Source organism: Protopterus annectens, chromosome 4.part0 (genome assembly GCF_019279795.1).
Source record: "Protopterus annectens isolate FY-2018-M chromosome 4.part0, PAN1.0, whole genome shotgun sequence".
Taxonomy (NCBI): domain Eukaryota; kingdom Metazoa; phylum Chordata; order Ceratodontiformes; family Protopteridae; genus Protopterus; species Protopterus annectens.
In genome coordinates, this window is record NC_056733.1 from 1,853,948,017 (window position 1) to 1,853,969,680 (window position 21,664).

The 21,664-nt window shown below is 39.5% G+C and overlaps 1 protein-coding gene across 2 annotated transcripts in view; it reads left to right on the forward strand.

Moving 5' to 3' along the window:
* The window catches only part of ATP10B (ATPase phospholipid transporting 10B (putative)), a 2,370,254-nt gene that overhangs the window by 2,205,011 nt on the left and 143,579 nt on the right, over positions 1-21,664 (forward strand). For both annotated transcript variants that reach the window (XM_044069530.1, XM_044069528.1), the window contains one exon: positions 6,081-6,206. In XM_044069530.1, coding sequence (XP_043925465.1) covers positions 6,081-6,206 — 126 coding nt within the window. The remainder of the gene's footprint in view (positions 1-6,080; positions 6,207-21,664) is intronic.

Genomic DNA, 21,664 nt, shown 5'->3' on the forward strand with positions numbered 1-21,664 from the left:
ATTTCTCCCTCTTAGGCATTTGCACCCTTTGCTTCACACTACTAACAGTTCCAGGACAGTTCCCCAGAAGTGAGGCCATGTCAAACCCAGATTTGATGAATATGCTTCACCTCAAAAAATCTAGATCCGTCAGAGCCACAAGGGCGGGAGACTTAAACCTCGACACGGCTATTAATAGGACGTGCTGGAGGGATAGATTCATCACCCAAAGACTCCCTATGCTGTGGAATAAAATCCCGGTATATGTGAGGCAGAGCACCTCGCTGGCCTTGTTCAAGAGAAATCTTGACCAATGGATGGGAGATCGCAGATATACCCCAGGGATTACCTCAGTGTCACTGCTCAACAGAGGCACAGCAAAATAATGGGTATAGTTCCCCATACTAAAGGGGTGGCGTAAGCCACAAAACGATGGGCTAGGCTTGTAAATGCCCTCGGGCAGATAGCCTAGTATGAACCTATGAACCTATGAACCTATGAGGGAAAAAAAAGGAAAGGCTAAACTAAAGTCTGACTAAAAGAATAAAAATAGCAGGAGTGAAGCAAGTAAGCACAGGACTGAAGATAATTTCAGGTCAACTCCAAAGATCAAGAAATGGGGGAAGAAAGATCAGATCATGTCTTGAGGGTTGGAGATAGTTTGGGGCAAACTAGCAGTGGGAAACTGAGGCAGGGAAACTAAGGATAGTGGATCAGAGAATTACAGGGGAAATTAATAAGTGGGATCTACCTCTAGGAGCTCACTGATGTAATACGCAGGAAAGTACCACAGAAGCTGTCTGGGAGTGATTCCAAGACTAGATGTTGAAATAAAAGCTATTTTTAGACAAAGTGGTAAAAATGGAAGGAGAAAAGACCTGATAGCACTGTAAAGATTCTGAAGATATGAGCTGAAGTGGCTAGAAACAACAGCTCCGGAGAGTAAAAGCTTAAGAAAAAAGAATTCTATTGATAAAAAGAAAGAGAAGTAGTGTTTGAGGGACTCGAGTGAAAACTATAGTCCGAGAAACAAAATATGTAAATAACGTGTTTGAAAAGCAGGAAAGAGGTGGAATAAGTTGCATGAGCAGGTTGAAACAGTGATAGATTTTTCACACACATATGAAAAGCATGAGGAAGAGAGGAGACGTGGCTTAGGTGCAAATGAGAGAGATTACAAGAAAGAGAATTCCAGAAGGAGAAAGAGTTAAATGAAGCAGCAGTCAGTGGAATAAAGTTAGGTGAAGTATCCCGAAGGATATCCTATATTTTTCACAAGGCTTCGGAAGCTATAAAGAGAGCTTCGATAAGAGTGTTATACATATGTACAGAAGAGATACAGGTGATGCCTTGCATGAATGAGGCCAGGGTAACACCGCAGTTAAAAAGCAGCAGCATGCCCACAGATCTGAGAACAATACACTACGGTTCATTAAGTAACTGACATGACAAGATGCTGGCAAAGGTCTAAACTCATAGACTGGAAGAATTACTACTGCAGCACATACAGCAGCTGGGGCAAGATGAGTTCATCACAGGAAGAATGTCTGCTGCCAACTGAGAGATGAGTCAAAAAATGACTATAGTGCTTTTTTTAATATCAAAAAGGCCTTGACTCCATGGAATGTGGTTTTGCAGTGACCACAGTAGAAGGGTATGGTTTGGAAGTGGATAGAAGTTCCGTATTAGGAATCTATTTCTATTTTCATAGTAAATGGGAGTATTACAGAGTAAATTGCCTTTGCATGAGGAACAAAAAATGCATGTCCCTTCTTGCTGGGCCTTTCCATCTGATGATGAAATTGTTTCCTAAAGTAAAAAGTGAAAAACTGGAGGAAATAGAAGAGTCTGGAGAGTGGGCACTGTGCTTTCTGCTCCTGATGGATACTTGCATCCTACTAATGAGGTACCTAGCAGGGGTAGTGATGCAGTACTTTGGGTAGCTTACACAAGTAGAAGAAACAGACCTGAAGCGCAATCTAGGAAAGATGGTGTATTTAAAACTGGGGGTGAAAATTGTAATGCCTCAAAACAAAAAAGGAAAGGCTGAAACTGACATGCAGTTGGGTTTATGTACCTTAGGCTGCAGATATGGGATATAATAACAAATCAGTGCAATTCAAAAAAAAAAAAAACACAAAATGTTAAGAACAAATGTCAAGAAACTTCTGACCAAGTGGAAGAGAAAAGTTTTTTTTTCCTGCTGACAGAACCATCAATGTTATTGAAACTCTGATCAGCACCTAAATCACTTATGTATTGAGGAACATATCCATTGCTTGAAGACATTTATGGGAAATCAGAGAATGTGCAACAACTTTATTTGGGAAGCTAAGGCCCCCCAAGCTACATAAGCTACAAATGAGAACATAAAAAAGAGAGGTGGAGGAGTAAATACACTAAACATTGAGTGGATAACAGAGCATGCAGCATCAACCAATGGCTGGGGAGGCAGGAGAGAGGAGCAATAGAAAACAGACTCAACAAGGAGAGAAAACCACACACTCATGGAAGAGCACTAGGGGGCATCCACAGTGGTAGTACTGCACAGCTTAAAAAGTAGGAAAATTGTGTAACCGGAGAGAAAGCAGGAAATAATGCCTCAGAGCTATAATGCCAATTTGCTACTTTCTTTTGTAACATCAAGTGTTTATAATCCTTGTAAAACTGGTTACTAGCAGCCTAACATCATAGGAAGATCTGTAAGTTTTATTCAAGGATATTATCCCCTGAGGTCCCTTCTGAAATGGGTTTGTATAAAGACAGACTACTTCAGTAAACAAAACATAAATAAGTAAATTTGGAACAGAATGGAGTGGGAATTGGAAGAATGAACAAGCAAGCACAAATGGTTGACAGAAGATGAATGCAAAATGTTATTCTAGGATCTAAGATCATGGAGAGAAGGTAAGGGAAGAATAACCAACATTAGGAGAAAAGTTTGGGCCAAGTAACAACAGTTGGTTGGATAATGTTTAAGGCAGAATTAAAGCTAGAAAAAAATTGTGAAAATATTGAGAAATATTTAGCAAGCAGATAACTGCAGCAAATAACCATGGTCAATAAATACACATACTGGAAGGGAAAATGAAGAGCTGGAATGATATACAGATAACTTGTTAAATAACAATAAATAGGAGGAAAAAATAAACAATTAAATCAAAAGGGACTGTGCATACCTAGAGTGTCTAGATAAAAGTAAACAGAATTGAAGAAATAAGGGCCAAGCCAATTAAATGAGGTTGTTGATTAGAGTATGGTACCTCCAGCTACAATAAAGTGCTTCCACTATGAGTGGATAAAATTATAAGCCACTGAGGACAGAAATTCATGAACTGCATCCCCCCCCCCCGCCAAAAAAAAAAAGCAACTGAAAAAATACTTTTGTAATTATTTTTGCAGGGGTGCTTGCCCCCCTGCACCCCCTCCTGAACTTATATATACCAGCTCCACCATCACACAAACTTGAAGAAAAGGAATATTACCCCCAAAAAGGATGTCACTGGCAACACAACTCACTGATAGTAATTTCCTGTGTAGAAACTCCAATCCTCTTCAGAATGAGCTTCAGGCAAATGAAGCTCAAAAGTTCAATCTTTGTTCACCTGTAGGTTTCTTGTAAAATGATGTCATACACCAGCAAGACTAAAAAAGGCCAGTAGAGTAGAGAATGACAAGTGCTGGAGGTGTAAAGAAGAGCAAGCAGAGACAGTGTGGTAGAAAAGGGAGGGTATCTGGGGATCAAGATAAAAGGGCTAAGTAGCAGACAATAAATACCAAGCCCAAGAAAATAGAAAGGATGCTAATTCTGGGAAGGAGGTCAAGAACTGCAGTATATTTGAATGAGGTCAAAGTGGGGACAGAAGTGGAGACCAAGACAAAAAAACACTCACCATGTGGGTGGTGGTCTGAATACTCAGTCACAGGTAGTGGAGGTGAGGAGGATGTAGGACACAGGCTTTGACTTTAGAAAGACCTAACTCCAATTTATTAGACCTTGTGGATTAGAAAGAGTGTGAGAGATTAACCCTTGGGAGCATACAGGTCAACAGGTATGGGTGGAAGGAAATGTGGAGGGGAAGGGCAGAGGGGAAAGAAGACTGGTAGTCATTACCATCTTTACCAGCCTTCTATATACATCCTGCCCACGATCATCTCATGTACAATATGCGAATGACTCCATCTCATGTACAATATGCGAATGACTCCACAGTCATCATCATCATAGCTGACAACCTCTCAGATCTGAACTCACTCACCCAAACATCCTTCAAAGCTAGTGGAAACTGGCTATCAACCAGCTAATCTTAAACCCTAAAAAGACTAAACTGTTGCTTTTTCTACCAAAATCCCTCAACCATCTTAAATCTACTTTCTCCATCTTATCCCTTAACAATACTGCCATCACTACTGACTCTCATGCTAAGCTTCTGGAGGTCACAATAGATGACCAATTCAAATTTGACCTAAACAACCTCGACTGCATCAGGAAAACCCATACAAACTTGGACTGCTCTACAGAAATAAAACAATCCTATCAAATGAGGCTAAACTCTTTCTTTCTCGTGCCTACCTTTTCCCTGGTCTCTTTTATGGCTCACAAATTCTCATCAACCTACAGGCTTCTCTCTTAATAAAACTAGATACCACCTATAATAAAGTTGCTAGATTTGTGGATAACCATACCACTAAATCTCGCCACTGTCTTTCTCTCAACACATTAAACTGGTTAGAATTTCCACACCAACTACTTCTCTTCCAGCTTCAAATCATACATTCCATCCTGTATAAGCCCTCCTTTTGTCCTGATATCTGCTCACTTGTCTCACTCTACATCCCAACCAGGGCTCTCAGAAACTCTGATCAAAATCTATTACAAATCTACAAACCAAAAACTACAGAAGGACATAATCTGTGCAGTTACTCCACCTCCCTCTTTTGGAACAAGACAGTGTGCATTGTGTTGAATGAAGGAAAGTTGGATGGAACAACTGAACTGTAGGTGCTAAGTAATGATATTGCTGAGTGCAAATGGTACTCAAGGGTATGTATGAGTGATGGGTGAAATCAACTAGGTAAATCAGTATATGACTTGGGAAACTGAATGCAACAGCTACCAGAAATAAGCAGAAGAATGCTTTCAAACATCATTTAGCATGCACAGCAGAATAGTAATGCAACGATTGTATTGAAAGGACAGGTGTGTGTGTGTGTGTGTGTGTGTGTGTGTGTGTGTGTGTGTGTGTGTGTGTGTGTGTGTGTGTGTGTGTGTGTGTACATTTGTGTGTGTGTGTGTGTGTGTGTGTGTGTGTGTGTGTGTGTGTGTGTGTGTGTGTGTGTGTGTGTGTGTGTACATTTGTGCGTGTGTGTGTGTGTGTGTGTTTGTGTGTGCACGAGCGTGCGTGTGTGTGCTAGTGTGTATGTGTGTGAGTGTGGTGATGTTTAAGACCCAAGAATAATTGCAATTTACCATTATATGCAAATATGTGATATTACAATAAAAAGAAGTTATGTTATTAACAAAGTCATAAAAAAAGCATTTGAAGTTAATGCATTGCTAAACTTTGGAAAGTACAATAAGAAATACCAAGTTGTTTGATCAAAAGTTCAAAATGTCATGGGGCACATTGGAGTTTTTCTTGTGCCATTAGATCGGTAAATAGAGTGAAGGACAGGGTATTAGTACATCACCTGTTAAAATGGTTTTCATTGGCATTAAAAACAGCACTTGGAGTGTTTTGTGCTAATATAGCTTAAACAGTAATTTTGCATTTGTACATAGGTGAAATCTGTTCATTTTAAGAAAGGAGCAACAGCAGGTTTACATTTTGTTGCAAAATCTATAAATATAGAACACAAGCTGTTTTGAAGCTGAGTTGCCCTAAATAAAATAGAATATTACCACTGTTAGCAGTCTGTTAGCTGAAACCTAACATTTTGTCAAGGAGGAATATATCTCTTGGTTATAACTATTTACTGGTACTTATGTTGAATGTGCACTTAACTTGAGCTGTTTCAGAGTGTTCTATAATTTACTGGGCATGATAAAGGCTGCTTTTTATATATGGCTTTCACATATCTGTATATTTCTATATTTATAGGCTGTGATGGCTAGCGATTTTGCAGTTTCAAAATTCAAGCACCTGAAAAAGTTACTACTTGTCCATGGGCATTGGTGCTACAGTCGTCTGGCGAATATGGTGATCTACTTCTTTTACAAAAATGTGGTAAGAACCGAAATGGCAGAGGCATAGTCCCCTGACTTACTGCTCTGTAAAAGTAAAATAATGAACCATTAAAAAGAGATTGCTGGATAAACAAATTCAATGATAATCACTTTGCTGGACAATTTTGCAAAGGGGAAGGTGACATAATTTGCAGAAGTGTCCCAAATGTATACCTTAATGTTATTGTGAAATATAGCACTCTGTGAATTTTATTCCTTCTTTTTTCACAGATTTGATGCATGCATTAATGTTTTGCTTATAATTTGTTTATTCTTACTGCATCTGCCAGTACGTTAGTACAAGTGTTAATGCAGATATGGCATGTACACTCAGGGCTGAAGTGCTTCAGGTGTGTGCTGTTCAGCTGTAGTTGTAGCAAGTTTGTTGCAGTTTTCAAAGGAGAATTTGTTTTTTTTTCCCTCAACTTTAAGTTGAGGTGTGCCATATTGGTGAATTGCACACTGCTCCCGAATAGTTAGCTACAGTTCTGATTCATATACCTGTACTCAAAAAATCCAATCTAAGCAGATGTCAGTCCTCAGACTTACTAGCAGTTTGGACATCCTCTAGTTTGTAACATCGCAGGTGTAAGCTCTGGCCATTAGAAGGTAGCCCAGTTATAAAAGTGGATAATGTTTTTAAACATTTTTTTTTTCCTACCTGTAGTAAACTGATGCCCTGTTAGCTGGCTCCCTGTTGTAATTTGGAGAGTGGTAAGTCTAAACCATGTAATTATGAGAAAAAAATCTCTGAAAATACTAGAGATGAGTGAATGCTGAACATAGCCCTTCCCCCTTAAACTCTGAGAACCTGCAGCTCAGAGAATAGGGACTACTCAGAGAAATTGTAACCTTGGACATAGTATATGCAACTCTGCATTTTCAGTGACTCAGTCTCGCTATTCCAGGACTTGCATGGAGAGGTCTCAGATTATCAGGTGCTTATCTGGGCAGATGCCTGAACAACAGCCATATGTATTTAGCTTTTTGATGTCAAATAATCTAGCACTGGTCCTCTGGAGCACTTTAGCATAATATAGAAGACTGCTTTCTGACTCGGTAATGAGAAGCCAGAGCCCTCTTTTTCTTGGAAAATTAAAAAAAAAGAAAAAGAGAGGAGGGAATCTTCACCCTCTTCAGAATCTGTGAAGGACGATCAAGAACTAACGTATTCTGGATTATTATATGGACAACAATGAAGGTTTCTTACCTTTGAGATAACCTTATGTAGATATGTCATTTGGTGACATGGTTATATGGAAGAAACTTTTAAACAATCATCCAGAAAACCTGAGAGCCCCAAAAACGGGTATGACAAAATTCTGCTCATCCTAAACGTCTAGTCATAGCAGCATTTAAAAACAGATAGTAAATGGGGATGATACAACAGTTAAGGTTTTTACCTTGCAAAGTATAGGGTTTGTTTATGAATTCTGGTACTTGGCTAGCCTTGTAATAGTCTGCAGACTGATAGGCTAGTATTAAGTCTTTAGGGTTGGGGGTTGGCATAATGTTAATGTGTTTTCATCACAGAAACTAGATACTAGGTTTATATCTCACATTTGGGTAAATTGGCTAGGTTTAAATGTTTCACAATGGCAGCTAGCCTAATACTTACCTGTGAACCTAAAATGATTCATCATTAGGATTGACAAATATATCATACAAAATGCAATTTAGCTTTAAAATTCAAGAAAGAAATGTTATGAGTCTAATAACTTCGCAAACAAGTTTTCAAATCTTTCCCACAACAACTCACTTAGTACCATAGTTACACATATAATTTGCAAAGCTAAATCTTTAATATTTAATGCAACATTTTTACATGTATGTTGTTAGTAATTAAAACTTTTATCATTTTTCAGTTCATAAGCAATTACGTGTTTGACACAGAAGGAGAAAAAAAATTGATAGTTATTTCCTGTGATGAAGTCCATTTTGTATTTATGACGAATTTGACTGCAGCCATATGTATAATGAAAAAATATATATTGTCCCTGTCCTAACCCTATCTTGACATTACTCCAATACTGTGATATGGTGCAAGAGGTTGGGCGGGGCACAGAATGATTCACAGCCATACTAACTACTGCAGTATAGCATATGTCATGTTACTGCAGGCACATGGCCTAAATGGCAAACAACATGGAGGTTGCATACCCAAAGCTGTGAGCATTCACTCATGAAAGAAAGCTTGTTAGGGATGTAATACACACACTTTTTGCAGTCATGGAAGGTCACCACACTGCACAGTGGAAAAGAAGTTCATTTTATATATATATATATATATATATATATATATATATATATATATATATATATATATAGGAAACTTGGAGGAAAGGAGGGCACATCACACGCAGAAATGGAGAAGAGCAAGCAGAGGGCCAGACACAGAGATATAAGAAAGTGAAGTAGGTGAGGAGTAGGCAAAAAAGGAATGCATTTTTGGGGACAGCTAGCAATTTTGTTTTTTTCCTTTTCAAGAAGGGAAAAGGGAGATGGTAATAGGGCTCATGGTTCAATTGTGTGGAGAAAAGATGGTAAAGGGAAGGTAGTAGAGGAATGCAAACAGGCACATACACTCATAAAGATCAAAAGGGAATTTTCTGACACAGAAGGGCAGGGCAATAAGGGAGTGACAAAAATAGACAGACAAAGGGTCCACATTTGGTGATGAGAAGGCTTGAAAGACAAACATGGCTTAGGAATGGAAACACAAGGAAGGAAACACAATAATGGGAGATAGGAATTGGTAAGTAGGTTTGCCAGTCCAGCCCAGAGATGAAGCCTACCTAAAGTCAGTCATTTCTGTGGCTGAGATTCGGAGTGACACATCCTCTGGTGGCCTGATGGTCATGCCAGCTGGAGACACACAACACTACAAGCTATGTGAGGAGACACTCCAGGGTTCTAATTTGGTCATTCAGCCACTAGTATACCTTTACTTACATCACCTGCTACTATACATACTAAGTGACACAGGTAGACCCAATCTTGCCACCCACCGAACAGGAGCCTTCATCCTGCTATTGGGAGGCCACCAGGGTAACCCATTCTGCAGTATGGCAGGCCTGGGGACAACCGTAGACACAGTGATGCTTGTGTAGGCAGTGGCAAAGCATGGTGGTTGTTGCCTTACCTCTGACTACACTACAGCTGATCCTGTAAATAAATAAATGGTGAATAACTAACCAAAGTGCATAAACATGTGGGTTACAATGCAATGCTGTATCACAAAGTCTCCACCAATACTTTATATATCATAATGACTGAAGAACCTGGACATCTTCTATGATAGGCCAGCCAATTCTGCTCTGTTTGCTGAGATGCTGTAAAAAGAAACAACAGAAATGTACCATTGAGATACAGTTACTTGTACAACACCTATATAATGGTGATAATGCAACATAAAGCAGCTTACAGAAAATAGGTGTCTCTCTGTGCCAAACTACTCTACCCATTGGTGGTTAACATCTGGGTGGTGTTTATGGTAACACTGTTCACTAAGTTACCAGAGTGACCGATGCCAGTGTCACCTCTCTTACAAAGTGCTGCTGTGCAGCCACCTTGTTAATTTGATACTCCTTATCCAGCAAGTGCTGCCGGTAACTCCTGTACACAAACTGCAACAAAATCCTGCACTTATTTTTGTCACTAAGCGGAAATTCTTCAGAAAACATTGCCTGCAGAGGCCATAGATCCCCTACAAGTATGACTCAGAAAGAAAATCTGCATATGCTGTGTAAAGATGCATGTCATGGGAACCAAATGACATACAGTGACAGGCAGCATGGCAGTGCAGTGCATAGTGACAGTAGCATGATTCTGACATCCAGTACTATAGCCAAAACAGACATAATTAGAGTGATAGGGAACATTAGCACAACCGCCACACTTAACAATGCAATACTGAAGGTTAGTACACTGCCACCCAATATGTCAGTGCACTATTACCTGGTGGTAGCATGGCCCAGTAGATTATTAGTGTGCCATGAAAGGCCCAGAGCATTGTCTCCCATACAGTATAGTGTAATACCATAGGCTGTGAACTCTGTAAGATGGCCCTACCAATGTGAGAACGGCCAGGTGCAGGCCTTTTAGTGCAGAGTACAGCTCATAATGCATCACTTTAAGTGCAAGGTTTAGAAGCATTCCTGTTGTATCACTTCATTTGCCTAATGTCTCCACTACCAGGCTCATGTTAGCACAAAAACAGTGTACTCACCATTGAGCCTGTGGCCATGTTACAGCAATCAACTATAATTCACAAAATTCTATAACATTAAAGCAGCTTAATCATAGACAGTCCAACCGCATACAAGAGTTTTAGTAGGGAACCAATGTACAGAAAACATATGCAGACCACACTCAGAATAGGAACAATCACTGTTTCATTAATAGGAAAACCTGGATGTTGACAGGTATTATTGGAGAGGTGAGATATTACAGAGTACAGGGCATGGCTGTCCATAGCTCACCTGTGGGAAGCCAAATTAACAGGGACTGCTGCATATATCACAAGTGGAAGTAGCACAGACAGTGGGCATTAGAATGAACAGGCTATACTTTTGAGGGCCTGTTATCATCCATAAAGAAGGTGAAGGGTTCATGCCAAGTTAATGGCATTGACTGCAGAGGAACCCACTGGGAAATAACCTGCTTTGGCGCCCATTGGGAAATATCCTGCAAAATGCACCTCACGTCCTATGCGGCCTACAACCTGCATAGTGCAGCCAGTGCTGGATGCATGGTTGTGGCCAAACTTGTCCTAACACTGCATAACAGCCATGTCCAAAGCAGCACAAGGCAGCTGCTTAGGTCCTGGTGTTGGCTGGGGTGTTCTGCTTAGCCTTCACAACAAAGCAAACAAAGAAAAAAAAACATAGAGTGTGAGATTTTGTTTTGCTTTCTGTTTTTTTTTTTTTTTTTATTTGCTTTCAACATCCACATGTAGATTGCTTTTTGTATGCTCAGGAGATTTGCTTTCTGTGTCAGCACACAGATTGGAGGATTTGTTTTAGAGTGGGAGCTTTGCTTTGCTTTCAGCATCAGCCTTGGGCACACAAAGCAGGAGATTTGTTGCTTATTACCATACTTGGGACTCAGGATGTAGATCTCAACTTTGCATAGTGCAACCTATCTCAGAAGCAGATCTCTTTTCAGGAGAGAGACCAGATGTTTGAAGAGAGTTGAGTGTGTGTGTGTGTGTGTGTGTGTGTGTGTGTGTGTGTGTGTGTGTGTGTGTGTGTGTGTGTGTGTGTGTGTGTGAGTGTATGTGTGTGCGCTTGTTTGTATATGTGCATGTGTGCGCATGTATGTGTGCGTGTGTGTGTTCACGCACGTGTGTGTGTGTGTTTGTGTGTGTGTGTGTGTGTGTGTGTGTGTGCGCGCGTGTGTGTGTGTGTTTGTGTATGTGTGTGTGAGTGTGCGTGCATTTGTGTGTGTGTGTATTTCTGTGTAAGTGAGTGTGTTTTCATTCCAAGAAAAACACCAAGACAGATTACAGAAAATTGCCCTACCTGGAGACAGAACACACCAGCACCTCTTCAGGTAAAGGGATTACCTTACTTCCCTAAAAGAAATTATTCTGTTAATGGTGCAAAATCTTATTCTGTATCAGATGACAACATTCCCACACTTTTTTATTTTTCACAAGAGATGGTTTTAATAAGAAGCTGATAATTTAAAGCAAATCAGCTGTAACCTACTATATTTATAAGGATATGTTTAATTCACCAGTGTAGCTGTTTTGTTCTAGCACCTTTTGCATGCAATATTTCTTTGTTTGCCAGTGTTATCATCTTGTTTTCCACCTCACAGGTGACTGACCTCCACACATTCCTCCATATTGATATTACATGATAAGGTGCTATGAATGTAGTGTAAAACTACTACCTTAATTTGTACTTATTTTGTCTAATATGTCCACATATACATAACTACAATCACAACATCATATTAGCTTCCTAACTTCAGCTTTGAGAATTGCATGTTTCTTTTTATAGGTAAGGAGGCCTGTTACTAGTGGTATCCCATGGGGCTCGGTACTGAGACTTCCTCTGTTTGGAATATACTTCCCTGAAGTCAAGGCAAATGTAGTAAGCCTTCAGCTGACCAAATTTGTTGATGACTGCTAGCTGAGTGCAATCACCGAATCCCACTCTCACCTCCAGGAAGGTCTGACACAAACAAATAAGTAGTGTGAGAGCCATGCAATAAAATAGTTTCATAAAAATGCATAATTCTGTATCCTTTGAGAAGGCAACCACCCTTGAAAATTACAGCATTGGTAACATTTCACCAAGAGCAGAACAAGTGGTAAGGGACTTGGAAATTCTAGTTGACAGTAACCTAAACTTTGATCACCATGTGCCATGGAGGTGAGAGTCCTTCTAGGTGGCACAACTTGTAAGTAAGAGCATGGCATCCAGATCTAAGGACATCATAGTCCCACTATTCTAAGCCCTCATTAGAACAGTAATCAAGTACAATGCACCCCTCAGCATGTACCTGACCAGGCATTTGCAACAGCTGGAGTGGCCCCAGAGGTTTCTCGCTAAATGAATGCTGGGTGTAAATAGATTTCCAATTCAGGCTGCCTCAAAGCCCTATCCTGTACTTATTTTCCTACAGACATCTGAGGAGGGATCTATGCCTAACCTACAGGGCATTCTCATATCCAACACTGATAGATGTTCTATGCATTCACAAAACAAACAACACTAGAATTATATAATCTTAGTTTTTCAAACTTGTCTGCAACAGGTATGTGTCTCAGAGATTAGCTCTTCTCTGGAGCAGACTTCCCCTTCATGTGAAGCAGAGCTGTACTCCAAGCCTATTTAAAACAGAATTTGGACCAATGGATGTCAAATCACAAATGAACCCCTGGCTTGTCACCTGTATCCCTTATGGAGAGGGGTAGCTTGTAAATGCCATAAGGCATAGGCATATACCAAAGCCATTCTAGTTCTTGGGAACTGATAACAGGAGAAAATTAGAACATGAATAACTAAGCTTAAAATACTTTAGGTCCTTTATTCTAGTAACCTCCTATGATCCAATGATCCATAGGTTCATAGGTAAGTGCTAGCTTAGCTGCCTTTACAAGACATTTTAAGCCTAGCCATTTTCCCTTTTAGTGCTTGAATTAACCTGTGCCATCTAGTATTAGATTGACCATATTAATCCAATGATCAATAATTATATAATATCCCTAGTGAGAATACCCGATCATACCATAGATAATTTGAAGAGATCCATGTATGGGATAATGCATTTAGGCCTTCCTCTGTCCATTAGTAGTATAGGGGGCAGTCTGGGAATACATTTTCTATTTCCCATCCATAGATCCAAGTTGTGCTTGAAAATGGACAGGGATGAGGTTTGTTTTATGTTTGTTTTGTTTTGTGATTTTTTTTCATACTGCTTTACAGAATATTTCTCATTTCATAAAAATATTTTGAAATAAAATAAGAATGCAGACAGAGCTTTTATTTTACTTATGTAATTTACTAACTGAAGATGAATGGCATACATTTGCAATATTTACATAAGTAACAAAGTATGGGGAATTTAAATAATTTACTTTAGAAACACTCTGAGCACCAGACAGTACTTGTGACTGACTACTGAGCACCAGACAGTACTTGTGACTGACTACTGAGCACCAGACAGTACTTGTGAGTGACTGAATCAGGTTGCACCACAAGCTCTACTTGCTCTGTATTTTCTTTAAGAGCAACATTTAGTTTATTGAGTATTTTAATTTTTACATACTGTGCAGTCCCCATGCATAAGGTACTTGTTATTTTGTCACTGATTGCTGGTCACCTGTTCTGTATTGTTATCTGTGTATAGCCACTTTAAATTTGCTTTAATGTCCCAATATGCACCTTGATTATTTGCTAAAAAGCTAAAAATATTCTGTTTCATGATCATTAGTTAGACCAAGATTGAGCAGGTCTATATTAATTTGTTGGAAATTAATTCCAGCAAGCGGCCATTCATGGGATACAAAACACAGAACGGCCGTTCATTGAACGTTCACTTCAGTGAACATTTTTCTAAGGGAAGGGAGTTACTTGGCCAGCATTAGGAAATTTGCTCTTTTCCTCACTGAAGTGCAATCTCGAAGTTGGACCCCCAACTTGATGGGCTTGCTATAATGTAGTTTGTATTACAGTCAGTGTGGGGGACAAGTAATTCCCTTCCCTTAGAAAAACATTTGATGAATGGCCATGCACTTGTTTGTGTTCTATGAATGGCCATCCGCTGGAATTAGTTTTTGATGAATTTATATAGTCCCAAATGACCATAACATCAATATGAAGGCCGGTCATACACACTACAGTTTCACAGTTACTGTTTCTGCATTATAATTTATATGTTCTCTGTTGCCAAGATTTTAAGTAAGAGAATACACAATGCAGAAAGAAAGCAGGGGTGGTAGTTCTTTTTTTTAAAGTATAATTGTAAACATCTTTTTGTGGTATGTGTGTTAATGGATGGCATTTCTTTAATTTTACATGTTGTGTGATGCATGCATTCATCATTAGAATGTTATAGATACTTTTTTTTGTTAGGCAAGTCCCAGGCACACACTGTCTGGTTTAATGATTTGCTTAGGGTCACACAGTAGGGAAATGGAGCCTGAAAGAGCCAAACACTGTGCCCTTCACTATAGGAAGTAGCTAATTAAGGTCTTACAGTTCTAATCCATTGCACTATTTGCCAGACCCTATTATTAATTTATTTTATTGTTTTTATTTACTTACATGGTCCACTTTGAAAAATGAGCCCTTTTTCAGTGGACACTTGGGAAAAAAAGCTTCAAATGTACAAATATAATTACAGTAGTGAGCTGCAGTCAATAGAAGTGGTATACAATTAGGAAAACAGTGGAACAGATATAACAGTGATAAAATACAATAATCTGCAATTCAGAAAGACAGCAATTCCTAGAGCATAAGATCAGTGTAGCATTCGGAGAACTAAAGGTAGAAGAAGCGGAAGGATTGTACTTTAGGAAAAGGAGGATAGAACAGGAGTGGATGGTAGTCATGGTTAGGGTTACTGTTAAGCAAAAACAGTGGAAGAAAAACATAGATGGTAGAAAATACAAATATAGGGATAGAAAGTAGAAAGATGGATTGGGGAAAGGATGTGGATAGGGCTATGAGTTGCTGAGTGTTACTTTATCCTGGAGGGAGCACTGCCAGTGCCAGGAGTCTATCAAGTAAGCCTTCAGATTTTTCTAAAGGAGATTGCACAGTGGTTTTCTCTTAATGACAGGGGAATGGTGTTCCATTTTCTAGCAACATAAGTGGAGTAGGGTGAATCTCCAGAAGTAGTGTCTGGTTTTGTTAGCTGTAGTAGAAGCTTGTTATTAGATTGGAGTTGTCTATTTGGAATCTAAGGCTCTGACAAATTAGAAAGCCACTGATACTGACTTGGTATATGGCTGAGGTTATGTATATGGATGAGGTTATGGTCCATAATGAATTGGGAGCATATCAGGTAATGTGGTAATTCTAGCCACTGTAGTTGCTTAAGAGTATAGCAATGATGGCTTCTGTGAAGGATGTTGACAACAAATATGACTATTTTGTTATAGCACTGTTGCAATTTGTTTAATTGAGAGGTTTGTCTGTTAGTAAAGATGGGTTCCACACAGAGAAGAGTGGGCAGAATGAGGACTGCTGCAGTGCAGAATGTTTTGTTTCTATGTAATGAACATGTTTTATTGGGTTTGTTTTATAGCATTTTTAAAGTGGTACTCAGATTTCATATTGTCATCTTTATGGACTCCCTGTAGTATAGTATGTTGAGCAAGTTTATTCATGTTGTCAGAGGAGGACACAGTGAAGGGAATCTTTTGATTGTCACAACATTTTGAAGTGACTAGATTAATTTGTATATATATATATATATATATATATATATATATATATATATATTTTTTTTTTTTTTTTTTTTTTATTAGAAATAGTTGTGCATTGTGAAGATAGGTTTTGACTAAGAACCAGGATTCCTGGGTTATAGCTTGTAAGTGTTTAAGATTTTGGGAGGAACAGATATGAGTGGAATGAAGGTGGCAGCTTTGCTTTCTGTAGTGAAGGAATTTATGAATATGTTATAAAAAAAATGGGGCAAAGGATGGATTCCTGGGGAACACCTACTGTTACCTGTAGGAATGTGAAATAAGTATTCTTCCATTTAACTGCTTGGGATCTCTGGAAGAGATGGCTTTGGAACTGGGATATGGAGGCTACGGAATAGTAATGGAAGCCAATGTCCAAGTGTTTGGTAGAAGCAGGGGTGATAGTGTCTGAAGCCCTGGAGAGGTCAAGGAAGAGGGCTGATACATGTTTCCCTGAGTTTCTGTTTATGTAAATGGTATTAGTGAAGCTGCAGAAAAGAGGAGGTACTGTTGTGTGGGAAAAAAACATACTGGGATGGAAAAAAAGAGACTATTGACTGAGATATTAAGACTGGTTTGTTCTGTTTACATTTCTCTAGGAATTTGGATAGAGGAGACAGTATTGCAATGGAATGTTAGTTACAAAGTTCAGTGGAGTTTCTGCCTTAGGCGAGTACGAAGGATTTTTTTGCAGAGGAGGGTAACAAGATTATTTTGATAGATTTATACTAAGTTGAACAGGGTAGACCAGGGCTTCTGCAGCAGTTTTGATGCATTTAGCTGGCAAATTATCAGGAGATGGTGTAGTAGGTTTTAATTTGTGGAGTTTTTTTTTTTTTTTTTTTTATGATAGAGGTAGGGACTTGTTGAGAGAAGAAATGTAAAAGATTGTGGGATCATGGTGGGGAGAATGGAGTCAAAGTGGTCCTCTCTATGAGAAGGGAGTAGACAGCTTGTATGGAGTGGGAGTTAAAGAGAGTAGCAGAGCTGTCAGAATTGCTGGAAGTGAGTAGGGAAGGTGATGACTGGCAGGTGTGAACAGGGTTGAGATGTTTATTTATATATGTCCAAAAATGTTTAGGGTTGTTGTAGTTTTAGAACTGGTCGCAAGTAAAATGTGTTTTTTGTCAGTTATAATTTGGTATTTATCTTCGTTTTTGAGATGTTTATATGTCTGCCTGCTTTTTCATTTTCTGATCAATTAGTGAAGATAACAATCTGTCAGCAGTTCTCATCAGTAGAAGTTTCATAGTGGTTCAGAAAATGTATTTTAAGTTAACAAGAGTTGTCCGGCATTTAAGGCTCTGAGCTGTTAACAAACTGCTTTATGTAGTTAAAGGTATAGGGTTAAATCCTTCTACCTTGATTTGTGTACTGTGTGCCTTTGAGTAAGTCATTCAGACAGTTCTCCTGGGTTTTCCCTTGAAAATATAAACTTTATACAGTAAGTTTACTGGGATTACAAATAAATACAAGAAAATGCGGTTTAAAATCTGGGCCTTTGTCTCCTCATTATTTTTGGCTTTGTCTGGAATTCTTGAGCAAAGAAGTTGAGAGGTATTTTGTGGTGTATGGCTAACTGGAAATGCAGACATGCGTTTCAAACATTGTATAATTCAGAAAATGCTTGCTAATGCAAAGCTTTTTTATTCTAGCAACAAAGTATATAAGAAAAACATTTAAAATCGGTTCCTTATTTATTGTGTTTCTTGTTTCAGATGTGAGTTAAGACATTGAGAGGGTGCATGGGGGATGCAATGGGTTCCAACTGTATGGCTTTGACAGCAGTGAGTTAAGACACTGGCCATTATGTATAAGTGTATTCATTCACCTGATCTTAATAAGCTATCTGAGGTGTGCTGTCATGCAAGTGGTTGTAACCAAAGGTGTGTGTGTGTGTGTGTGTGTGTGTGTGTGTGTGTGTGTGTGTGTGTGTGTGTGTGTGTGTGTGTGTGTGTGTGCGTGCGTGCGTGTGCGTGCGTGCGTGCATGTGTGCGTGTGTGCATGCGTGTGTGCGTGTGTGCGTGCGTGCGTGCGTGCGCGTGCGTGTGTGTGTGCGTGCGTGTGTGTGTGCGTGCGTGTGTGCGTGCGTGTGTGCGTGTGTGTGTGTGTGTGTGTGTGTGTGTGTGTGCGCGTGCGTGCGTGTGTGTGTAAATACTTGGTTCCTCTAAACCACAGTAGTTATGGTGTAAAGGAATTGATTGTAGTAAACAAGAACATCGTCACATGAGCCACGTTCTTTGGGTATGGTGTTTGATTTCCATGCTTTCTTCACTGTTGACTCTGCATTTATTATCTGACTATGAATAAACTGGGCAGCATGAAGTCTATGAGTCTAACATTAATATTTTAACTGTGAATACATTTTTAATTACCCTTGTAATTTTTGCAGGTACCGAGGTATGAAATGCACTATGTTGGTTTACAACTCTCAGCCTGGTACTTAGTGCAGATTAATAAGGCTATGAGCTGTTTCTGTAGTACAGGGTTCCATTCCCTCAGACTTTATTTGTCTACGGTGTGATTCTGACCAAGTCATGTCATCAGACTGTGCTGTGGGCTGCCCCTGGAAAGGGGCATTTGCATCCCTTGAGCTGTCCCAAGCACTGCACATTTGTCTTTTGAATTTATACACCTTTCACATACATGTTAATTAGTGCTCCACTATATGCTTTTTGGCAATGGGTCCCAGGAAATGTATTTTAATGTCTTGGCAATGCATTTTCAATAAATGTGAGTTTCAAGGGAAGATAAGTTTACTGATGCCCATGCTAAGTGTGTTATCAGTGTGAGACAGTTGTGTTTTGTTAAGCAAATGGCTGTCAGTGTTTTGCTGTAAAACTTGAAGTAACAGTTTTACATTATAAGCAGATCTATATGATCATTGTACAAGTGAAAAAAAAACAACAGTATCTGATTTGACAGGTTTTAGTAATGTTTTGTGATAACTGAGTAACTGAGGGCAGACAGCCAAGTAATGGGATATTGGTATGGCTTTGGGAGTTAGGGGGTCCAGTCCAGTACATTGTCTGGGTCTCTGAGTCTGACCATGTTACATATTACCTGCACAGCTGTATATAGCTAGTACCACTAATAGGGAGCAGGAGTCATGTCTACAAACATGTACGGATTGATGGATCATTGTTGTACACTTAAAAACACAGAACCAAATAGTCATCAAAGGCTTGAGAAATTTGCCCCGACATAGATGGTGGTGGTCACACATGCCTTACTCTCCCATGTTAAGAAGGTGCTGCATAAGTAAAAGGATGTCAAAGCCTTCTGATAACAGTTGTAGCAGGTCCTGGTGCAAGATGGCAGTACTGTGGGTCGTCATAAAAGGAAAGCACAGCAAGTGACAATACAGAAGTAGCTGAGGAGCACTGGAAACATGAACCACAAAGCATTATAAAGAACGATAAAGTCTACATGACATGGGATCACCTGTTACCGAAAATTCAAAAATAGGTGCAAGAAAACCACATATAGTAGTTCTTAAAAAAAGACAGAAGTAGCATTGATCATTCAAATTGCTACTCCTGGTGATTATGATTGCAGTGTCTCATATACAGAGAGAGAGACATCATAAAATATCAGGGTTTGCAGGCAGAAACAAGAGTAATATGGAAGAAAGATACATAGTCAGTCCCAACAGTAGTATGAGCAATGGGTCTCATAAAAAGGGATATACAGTTGTATTTAGATATATTACCTGTACATGTAACTCCATGTGAATTACAGAAGGAATCAGTTCTGGGCACATTGCAGGTGCTGTCAAGAGCATTTTTGGCTAACATCAAAGATGGAAACAATACTGATTTCTTCTTATAAATAAAGGGATTGTGTCTAGATATAGGGATGTCATTGTCTCCCTTTATTCAGCCCTCATTAGGCCAATCATTGAATGTAATGCCCCGTTTGGCATATATCTGTCCAGACACATGCAACAACTGCAATGCCCACAGAGGCACTCTACTAAAGGAATACAAGGCTTAAACAACATGCCCTACATTGACAGACTTAAATCTCTGTTACTATATGCTGTATCCTACAGACTGCCAAAAGGTGACCTGTGTCTGCCATAAAAGGAGTCCTCCAACCCATTATTTATGGATTTACTGCACATCAGCAAGTCAAATGGCATCAGAAATACTCAGTCTGGGGATAAGCAACATCAACAGTATGGTTTAGAGGGACAGTAATTTTTGCAGAGGATACCACTGCTGTGGAACAAACTCTCTATTCACATAAAACAAAGTTTATCTCTGTCCATTTTTAAGTACAATTTAGATGTATGGATGGGAAACAGAAAATCTATGCCTGCACTGCCCCTGTACCATGAATGGACAGTTGCAGCTCCTAAATGCTTTATCCCATGCATGGGTCCCCTCAAATTATTTATGGTATGATCTCAGTTATTCTTGTTAGGAGTAATATATAATTATTGACCATGGGATGGGTAAGGTAGTCTATAACCAAATGGGATAGGTTATATCGAGGACAAAAATGGAAACTGGCTAGGATTAAAATGGCCTGCAAGGGCAGCTTGTCTGGTACTTATCTATGAACCTATGAACTTTAATTATACCCTAACTTAGGAATGAGGTCCATTCCCATTATGGTATTAGAAACCCAAAAGGTTGACAAAATTAAATAGACAGCATTATGAGTGGATGGCAACCCTCATAACTGTGGGTGTGTTTTCTCAGCCAGAATTTGGGCATGAGGAGCATGTCTGCACCTTCTAGTTTGATGACCCTATGGAAAAACACCACAAGCAAACCACTGATATAGTCTGTGTGCCAGATGTGGGAAGCAAGAAAACTACTTGGTTGACATCCACACACACATCCACAAACACACACACCCCTCTCTCCCACATACGCACATGAACTTGTTAATAATAGACTGCCCATTGTACTCTACCTGGCAGTTGATGGAATGGAAGCCCTTACAGCTGATATATTGGACACCATTTGGAGCAGGAAAGACTTTAACAGAAATATGGATGAAATTCAGTAGACTCCGGAACCTGAGGATAGTGTGTTTATCATAGAATGCCAATACAGTGGTGTTTCACTCCCTGTGTCTTACACAACCTCTGCTGTCTGTAGGAACACGTGCATCTTCACATGCCGTAGTATAATATCAAGGAACTAATGTAAGATTCAAGCAGCTCATACCTGCAAAACACCTTCTGTGTGCCCTGTTAGGCATTAGAAGCTCCCCATAAAGAGGATAGTTTGCACTACACATACCTTAGCATTCACTGGGCTTGGCATTGTATGCATTTTGTATGATTCCATGTGAGGACAACACATGCTTCCATGCTCCTGTGGTACATCCTTCCATATGGTAGTAGTCAGATGTTCTTCATGCCTCACTGTTGCAGTCATCACATTTGGGTTATCCCTGCCAAGGTAGCCCTCAGTCAGCCTGAATACCAGAGACTTAGTATTTCTGCATCGGTTGCCGTCGCTCCAGGACTGACGTCAGGTCATCAGTGGTATAAAATAAGGCGGCCAACACCATTA